At 60.0% G+C, this 9133-nt stretch overlaps 1 protein-coding gene across 1 annotated transcript in view; it reads left to right on the plus strand.

Annotated features, from left to right (window-relative positions):
- Positions 1 to 402: 402 nt before the first annotated feature.
- MAP1S (microtubule-associated protein 1S) overlaps positions 403 to 9133 on the plus strand; it is a 20932-nt gene continuing 12201 nt past the window's right edge. Inside the window, exons 1-5 of the mRNA XM_011990127.1 lie at positions 403 to 692; positions 1197 to 1298; positions 4363 to 4445; positions 5285 to 5425; positions 6116 to 8471. Of these exons, the coding sequence (XP_011845517.1) occupies positions 653 to 692; positions 1197 to 1298; positions 4363 to 4445; positions 5285 to 5425; positions 6116 to 8471 (2722 nt within the window). The 5' untranslated portion in view covers positions 403 to 652. The remainder of the gene's footprint in view (positions 693 to 1196; positions 1299 to 4362; positions 4446 to 5284; positions 5426 to 6115; positions 8472 to 9133) is intronic.

Here is a 9133-nt window from a genome sequence, read left to right on the forward strand (position 1 = left end):
GCCCGGGGTTGGGTCCCCTTCACCGTTAGGCGCACAACGCGAGCAAAGGCGGGTTCCTGTGGGTGCCCGTGGAGGAAGTGGCATCCGGGCCTGGGCTGGGGCAGGGCTGCCCCGCCCCAACTCCGGGTGAAGATCGGGGAGGGGACACGGGCCTGGGCCTGGGGACTCGTGCAGTTGGACCACGGCTCCGTTTCTCTCCTGATTGGCCCGCCCGGGGGCAGGGCTTGGGGTCGCTTTGGATTTCCAGGTCTTAGCAGCTTAGAGATCTCCCGGAGGGAGAAGCAGATATGGGGGAGGCTGGGCCAGGAGCCCCGGGGCCCGCTTTCTGTTGCCGCACAAGGAGCTGCTAATTGGGGTGTGGGCGGGTGCAGCCTGCCCTGGGGATTTGGCACCTAGGTAGGTGAGTCATAGGTGCACCTGCCAGGTTCACCTGCAGCCACTTGGCACAGTGGTACTGGCACAGTGGGACTGGCGGGCGTGATGCGCCCGTGGGTGGAGATGGGTGTTCATCCCCCATTCCTCGGAGCATCTGGACCTGCGCGTTTCATTGCGTGTAAAGTGGGACAGGAACACGCACCTCGGTTCATGTGCTTGAGGAGTGTTTAGTGAGCACCTGTTATGCGCCAGGCCTTTGGGCAGTGGGCACAGGGATATGGCCGGGATGATAGACAGTTTCAGCCCTGCCAGCACAGGTCTGGTGGGGGGATGGACCCAAGGCCAGTGAGGAGATGGAAGAAGCTTCCAGCTCACATGGTGTCAGGAGGCATCAGAAGGCGGCAAGGGACTGCGAGGACAGTCAGTCTTAGCACCCGAAGGTGCTGAGGGGGAAGGGCCCTTGGCCAGTAGGAACAGGTGGGGGCGGCAGGGGGATGGGCTTCCAGGCAGGGGGAACAGCTGTTGCAAGGGCGGCGAGTGGAAATGGGTCTGACAGGGCATAGGAGCAGCGAGGAGGTGGAGATGGAGGAGGTGGAGGCTTTGTTGCTGATGAGTCTTGCCTGTAAAATGATGAGATGTGCTCTGGGTGCCCTGGCTCAGCTGCAGTGAGAGCTGAAGGTGTTGGGTACTTTTGAGTCTCCAAGCTGTGAGTGACGGGAGGAGGCTGGGGCGCTCCCCACCCACGGGATGCTCATTATTTAAATATTCTGGGAGCTGGGAGGCCTGGCTGAACTCCCGCCTTGATCCCTCCTTCTCACCAGGCATCCGGTCTTGGGATGTCGATCCTGCCATCTGCAACCTCAATGAACAGCTCAAGGTCTTTGTGTCCCGACACTCTGCCACCTTCTCCAGCATTGTGAAAGGTGAGGCTGGGGTCCCCCTGGCTGCTCCCTACCTCTTGTTCATTGGGCAAGTGCCAGCCGTGTGCCAGGCATGGGGGGTGGGGTGCAGCTGTAAATAACAACAGTAGTAATACAGCTGAGACCTTTCAAATGTAAGCCCTGACCTAGTGATAACCCCTTCAGTCCTCAGCAACCCACAGTGCAGGAACTGGTATTTTTGTCCCCGATTGACAGATGAGGAAACTGGTACTGAAGGGGGAAGAGGCAGGGAGCTCTCTGAGGAGGGAGTTTTTTAATGATAAATGCTATGACTGGTATGTCCAGTGGGAGGGAAGCGCCCCAGCCAAGAGCCAGCAGTGGACAGAACATCTAGAATGGACTGGGCACGGTGGCTCATGCCTCTGATCCCAGCACTTTGGGAGGCCACGGTGGGTGGATCACTTGAGGTTAGTTGAAGACTAACCTGGCCAACATGGAGGAACCCTGTCTCTACTAAAAATACAAAAATTAACTGGGCGTGGTGGCAGGCACCTGTAATCCCAGCTACTTGGGAGGCTGAGGTGGGAGGATCACTTGAACCCAGGAGGCAGAGTTTACAGTGGGCTGAGATTGTGCCACTGTACTCCGGCCTGAGTGACAGAGTGGGAGGGACTCTATCCCCCCACCCAAAAAAAAGACCATCTAGAAGGTGGGAGCACTGAAGAGGCCCTGGAAGATGGAGTGTGGGCCCCTTGCAGGCAGGGACTGAACTTGGTTCACAGCCACAGGGCTAGGTATACAGTAGATAGGGAACTGAAAAGGAGTGAGATCAAGGAGGGCCCAACTCAGCAGGAGTCCCCCTTCTGGGGTGACCCAGCGTGAGCAGGGCAGCAGGCAGGCAGGCAGGGCTTGGGTGTTGCCTGCAGCTGCCCCCTGCTCTTGATGGTCTCTTGAGTCACCTCCCAGCGGCTGCTGGAGAGGAAGGAAGTGTCCGTCGTCTCATTGTCCCAGTGGGTCCTTGTGGCTTCCTGACACTTCATGGAGCAGAAAGTGGAGCTGGAAATCCTGTCTGCTGTGTGCGACCTTTGTGGCCGCTTCCCCTCTCTGTGCCTTGATTTCCCCACCTGAATGGGGCAATATCCGTGTGTGGCAAAAAATGTGCTAAGGCTGGGTGGGGTGGCTCTCGCCTGTAATCCCAACACTTTGGGAGGTCAAGGTGGGAGGACTGTTTGAGGTCAGAAGTTTAAAACCAGCCAGGGCAACATGGCTAAACCCTGTCTCTACTGATAATACAAAAACAAGGTGGGCCTGGTGGTGCATGCCTGTAGTCCCATCTACTCAGGAGCCCAAGGAGGGAGGATCGCTTGAACCCAGGAGGCAGAGGCTCCTGTGAGCTAAGATTTGTGCCACTGCACTTCAGTCTGGGCAACAGAGCGAGACCCTGTCTCAAAAAATAAAGTTAGACCTGGCACGGTGGCTCACGCCTGTAATCCCAAAACTTTGGAAGGCTGAAGTGGGTGGATCACCTGAGGTCAGGAGTTCGAGACCAGCCTGACCAGTATGGTGAAACTCCGTCTCTACTAAAAATACAAAAATTAGCCAGGTGTGGTGGCAAGCGCCTATAACCCCAGCTACTTGGGAGGCTGAGGCTGGAGAATTGCTTGAACTCAGGAGGCGGAGGTTGCAGTGAGCCGAGATCACGCCACTACACTTCAGCCTGGGCAATAGAGGGAGACTCCATCTAAAAAAAAAAATGAGAGAGAGAGGGAGGGAGGGGAAGAGAGAGGGAAGGAGAGAAAGAGAAAGCTCAATGTGATAGAGGTGAGAGAGAGAGAAAGAGAGAGAAAAGGGAAAAGAAGGAAAGAAAGCAAGCTAAATGTGATAAGGGCTGGCAACACCAGAGGGTCTTTGCCTCTCCAGACTCAGCCTTGTTTACAGTTCAGTCCTGCCTCAGGGCCTTGGCTCGTGCTGTACCCTGGTCCGAGTTGGCCCTCACTGGCCCTCCCCTGGCTCTGGTTCCTTGCCAGCCTTCTCTCAGTACGGATGTTTAAAACACAGATAGGCCCTGGGGGACAGAGCAGGGTCAGGATCCCAGAAACAGCCCCACTTCAGCCCAGGCCCTTATGCTGCCCCACCCCTAGCTGAGTCCTGCCTCAGGGCCTTTGCCCCGATATACCCTGGTCCAGGATTGCCCTCATTGGCCCTCCTCGAGCTCTGGCTCTGTCTAAAAAATAAATGTGGCTGGGCGGGTGCAGTGGATCAATCTTGTAATCCCAGCACTGTGGGAGGACGAGGCAAGCGGATCACCTGAGGTCAGGAGTTTGAGACCAGCCTGACCCACATGGTAAAACCCCGTCTCTACTAAGAATTCAAAAAATGAGTGGGGCGTGGTGGCGTGTGCCTGTAATCCCAGCTACTTGGGAGGCTGAGGCAGGAGAATTGCTTGAACCCAGGAGGCGGAGGTTTCAGTGAGCTGAGGTTGTGCCATTGCCTGGGCAACAAGAGCAAAACTCCACCTCCAAAAAAAAAACAACAAAAAAAAAGAAGGGCTGGGCGCAGTGGCTCACGCCTGTAATCCCAGCACTTTGGGACTTTGAGAGGCCGAGGTGGGCGGATCACGGGGTGAGGAGATCGAGACCATCCTGGCTAACACGGTGAAACCCCATCTCTACTAAAAATACAAAAAATTAGCTGGATGTGGTGGCGGGGACCTGTAGTCTCAGCTACTCAGGAGGCTGAGGCAGGAGAGTGGCATGAACCTGGGAGGAGGAGCGGAGCTTGCAGTGAGCTGAGATTGCACCACTGCACTCCAGCTTCCACTGCACGGAGCGAGACTCCGTCTCAAAAAAAAAAAAAGGAGTGTAACGGTGGCATCACCCACAGGGGTGACAGCTGCAAACCAGGCCCTGCGCATGACAGGGCCCTCTGGTTACTGCCTCTCTTAGGCCAGTCGGGGTGGTTGAGTTTCTCTTTCTTGCCTGGTTCTCTGCCGTGCGCCTGTTAATCTCCGTATGTTCCCTGGGTGGGTTCCCAGAGGGGTTCGTGTTCCCTGAGGGTCATACGGGGAGGCAGGATTTGACTCCAGGATGGCCTGATTCCCCCACAGGCCAGCGGAGCCTGCACCACCGTGGAGACAGCCTGGAGACCCTGGTCCTCCTGAACCCATCAGACAAGTCCCTGTGTGATGAGGTAGGGAATGGCTGACATCCTGGAGGGGGCGGGCTGCTGGGACCCATGTCGTCTCTGTCTTCCTGTCTCGTGTCCTTGTCTTCATGCTGCCCCAGATCCTCTCGAGACACCCGGCACCACACTTCCTCGCCCACAAAGCCTTCCCCGTGGCTCCAGCCTCTGCTTCTTCCCTCCTCTGGGGTGGGAGCAGAAAAGCCTGGGTTTGGGAGGGAGGGAGTAAGCACTCCCAGCCTAGGGCCCAGGACAGCGTGGGTCTGGAGCTGGGAAGGCCAGAGCAGACTGAGGTTTGCGTCCCGTGGGTTCCCTCCGGCTAGGCCCCAGGAGTTGTCTGAATTGACTCACTAATACTAACCGGCTTGTGGCCATCTGTATTCCACCAATTATACATCAGGAAGATGACCCAGACAGAGCCCTGGGGCATCCCACTGCATACTTTCTTACAGGTTGATTCCTTGGATCAGAACTTTTCCCTTTTATTCCCTTGAGGAACTCTCAGTCTTTAGGAGACAGAGCGAGACACAGACGCCCCCAGCCCTGTGGCATCAGGGCTGGGCTGGAGGGAGAGGTGGACTAGAGAGAGCCCAGAAAGGGCAGTGAGTGCCTTTAGAAGGAAGGGACATCAGAGTTGGGCTTTGTAAGATGAATAGGAGTTTGCTAGAGTTGCTCCAGGGCCCAGCAGGAGACCAGGAGACTGCTCTCATAGCTAGTTGAGCACTGGGCTGGCTGTGGGGTGAGGGCAGGAGAGGGGTGGTTATGTATCAACTCGAGGCCACCCCAAAGAGGACTGCTGGATACGTCACTGCACAGAATGGGGCCTTTAGTGCTCACCCCTCCCTCAGCTCCGGAACCTTCTGTTGGACCCTGCCTCTCACAAGCTACTGGTGTTGGCTGGGCCCTGCCTGGAGGAGACAGGGGAGCTGCTGCTACAGACAGGGGGCTTCTCGCCTCACCACTTCCTCCAGGTCCTGAAGGACAGAGAGGTAAGCCACCCCTTTGCCATCCCCCACTTTCCCAGCTCAATCCTGGCTTGTCTGCATCGGGCTGTGTGGCCCCAGCGACCTGCTGTTTTCCATGACCTGGTCTCCCCCTCCTCTGTAGGGTGGCAGTGGTGACACGTGCCTCCTGGCTGTCCAGGGTCAGTCCCATTGCCCGGAAAGGGTGTGGTGTGAGCTGGGTCTGTAGAGCAGCTGATGTCCCAAAGTCCTGATGTGGGATGGAGCCAAATGGGTCTTTCTGGTGCCCACAGTCTGGGCAGGACACGTGGGCAAAAGTCTCTGGCAAACCACATTTTCACACTGGAGTGGGGCACTTAAAAGTGGTGAGAAAAGGTTCAGTAGACAGAGGTGGGCCGTGGAGGGTCTCCTTGGAGGAAGCTGTGCCCTGGGAGGAGAGAACGGTGAGTGTAAAGGCCCTGGGGCAGGGAGGCATTTGACGGGGAAGGAGAGGCAGGAGGTGAGGCCAGACCAGAGAGCCTCCTGGCGCTGGAGAGGGTTGGGTTTTGGCGGGAGGGTGCTGAAGAGCAGGCCTCGGGGTGGGGGAAGGCTGAGGGTATCCTCGCCCAGGTTTCCCACTGGGCTGGGTGTTGCCGCGGTGGTCCCTTACCATTCCCCCTCTAGGTGGTTCCTTACCACTAGCTTTAGGTGGTCCCTTACCACTCCCCCTCCATACAGATCCGGGACATCCTGGCCACCACGCCCCCACCTGCGCAGCCGCCCATACTCACCATCACCTGCCCCACCTTTGGTGACTGGGCCCAGCTGGCACCTGCTGTGTCCGGCCTACAGGGGGCGCTCCGGCTCCAGCTGCGGCTGAACCCCCCGGCGCAGCTGCCCAACTCCGAGGGCCTGTGCGAGTTCTTGGAGTACGTGGCTGAGTCTCTGGAGCCGCCGTCCCCCTTCGAGCTGCTGGAGCCCCCGACCTCCGGGGGCTTCCTCAGGCTGGGCCGGCCCTGCTGCTACATCTTCCCCGGAGGCCTTGGGGATGCCGCCTTCTTCGCCGTTAATGGCTTCACCGTGCTGGTCAACGGTGGCTCAAACCCCAAGTCCAGTTTCTGGAAGCTGGTGCGGCACCTGGACCGCGTGGATGCCGTGCTGGTGACCCACCCTGGCGCCGATAGCCTCCCCGGCCTCAACAGCCTGCTGCGGCGCAAACTGGCGGAGCGCTCCGAGGTGGCTGCTGGTGGGGGCTCCTGGGACGACAGGCTGCGCAGGCTCATCTCCCCCAACCTGGGGGTCGTGTTCTTCAACGCCTGCGAGGCCGCGTCGCGGCTGGCGCGCGGCGAGGATGAGGCGGAGCTGGCGCTGAGCCTCTTGGCGCAGCTGGGCATCACGCCCCTGCCACTCAGCCGCGGCCCGGTGCCAGCCAAGCCCACTGTGCTCTTCGAGAAGATGGGCGTGGGCCGGCTGGACATGTACGTGCTGCACCCGCCCTCCGCCGGCACCGAGCGCACGCTGGCCTCCGTGTGCGCTCTGCTGGTGTGGCACCCCGCGGGCCCTGGCGAGAAGGTGGTGCGCGTGCTGTTCCCTGGCTGCACCCCGCCCGCCTGCCTCCTGGACGGCCTGGTCCGCCTGCAGCACTTGAGGTTCCTGCGAGAGCCCGTGGTGACGCCCCAGGACCTGGAGGGGCCGCGGCGAGCTGAGAGCAAAGAGAGCGTGGGCTCCCGGGACAGCTCGAAGAGAGAGGGCCTATTGGCCACCCACCCTAGACCTGGCCAGGAGCGCCCTGGGGTGACCCGCAAGGAGCCAGTACGGGCTGAGGCACCGCGCAAGGCTGAGAAAGAAGCCAGGATCCCCCGAGAGTTGAAGAAAGACCCTAAACCGAGTGTTTCCCGGACCCAGCCACGGGAGGTGCGCCGGGCAGCCTCTTCTGTGCCCAACCTCAAGAAGACAGGTGCCCAGGCGGCACCCAAGACCCGCAAAGCACCCAGCACAGCGCCCAGCACATCCCAGTCTGGCTTCCCGCAGGTAGCAAATGGACCCCGCAGCCCGCCCAGCCTCCGATGTGGAGAAGCCAGCCCCCCCATTGCGGTCTGCGGCTCCCCGGCCTCCCAGCTGGTGGCCACGCCCAGCCTGGAGCTGGGGCCAATCCCAGCCGGGGAGGAGAAGGCGCTGGAGCTGCCTTTGGCCGCCAACTCTTTCCCAAGGCCACGCACGCCCTCCCCTGAGTCCCGCCGGAGCCCCGCGGAGGGTAGCGGGCGGCTGTCACTGAGCCCACTGCGGGGCGGCGAGGCGGGGCCCGACGCCTCACCCACAGTGACCACACCCACGGTGACCACGCCGTCACTGCCCGCAGAGGTGGGCTCCCCGCACTCTACCGAGGTGGACGAGTCCCTGTCCGTGTCCTTTGAGCAGGTACTGCCGCCATCCGCCCCCACCAGTGAGCCTGGGCTGAGCCTCCCACTGCGTGGCCCCCGGGCACGGCGCTCGGCCTCCCCACACGATGTGGACCTGTGCCTGGTGTCACCCTGTGAGTTTGAACATCGCAAGGCGGTGCCCATGGCACCGGCACCTGCGTCCCCCGGCAGCTCGAATGACAGCAGTGCCCGGTCACAGGAGCGGGCAGGTGGGCTGGGGGCCGAGGAGACGCCCCCTACATCGGTCAGCGAGTCCCTGCCCACCCTGTCTGACTCGGACCCCGTGCCCCTGGCCCCCGGTGCCGCAGACTCAGACGACGACACAGAGGGCTTCGGAGTCCCTCGCCACGACCCTTTGCCTGACCCCCTCAAGGTTCCCCCGCCACTGCCTGACCCATCCAGCATCTGCATGGTGGACCCCGAGATGCTGCCCCCCAAGACAGCGCGGCAGACGGAGAACGTCAGCCGCACCCGGAAGCCCCTGGCTCGCCCCAACTCACGTGCTGCCGCCCCCAAAGCCACTCCACTGGCTGCTGCCAAAACCAAGGGACTTGCTGGTGGGGACCGTGCCAGCCGACCACTCAGTGCCCGGAGTGAGCCCAGTGAGAAGGGAGGCCGGGCACCCCTGTCCAGAAAGTCCTCAACCCCCAAGACTGCCACTCGAGGCCCGTCGGGTGAGTACTGGAACTGGGGCCCTGGGCTGGGTTAGCAGCTGCTTAGGCTGGAGAGAGCATAGCTCTTCCTCCTGTTTTTACTTTTTCCGTTTTTTTTAAAAGAGATGGTCTCACTCTGTCTCCTGGGCTGGAGTGCAGTGGCGAAATCACAGCTTACTGCAGCCTCGAACTCTGGGGCTCAAGCCACCCTCCTAGTTCAGCCTCTCCAGTAGCTGAGACTACTGGCACGGCCACCACGCCTGCCTAATTTTAAACTTTTTGGTAGAGATAGGGTCTTACTATGTTGCCCAGGCTGATTTCAAACTCCTGGCCTCAAGCTATGTGCCCACCTCAGCCTCCCAAAGTGCTGGGATTACTGGCATGAGCCACGGTGCCCTGCCAGTCCTCCTGTTCTTTTTTCTTTTTGAGACAGAGTTTCGCTCTTGTTGCCCAGGCTGGAGTGCAATGGCACGGTCTTGGCTCACTGCAACCTCTGCCTTCTGGGTTCAAATGATTCTCCTGTCTCAGCCTCCCGAGTAGGTGGGATTACAGGTGCGAGCCACCACGCCTGGCTAATTTTTGTATTTTTAGTAGAGTCTTGGTTTCACCATGTTGGCCAGGCTGGTCTCAAACTCCGGACCTCAGGTGATCTGTCCACCTTGGCCTCCCAAAGTGCTGGGATT

The sequence above is a fragment of the Mandrillus leucophaeus genome, unplaced genomic scaffold (assembly GCF_000951045.1).
Source record: "Mandrillus leucophaeus isolate KB7577 unplaced genomic scaffold, Mleu.le_1.0 Scaffold11, whole genome shotgun sequence".
NCBI lineage: Eukaryota > Metazoa > Chordata > Mammalia > Primates > Cercopithecidae > Mandrillus > Mandrillus leucophaeus.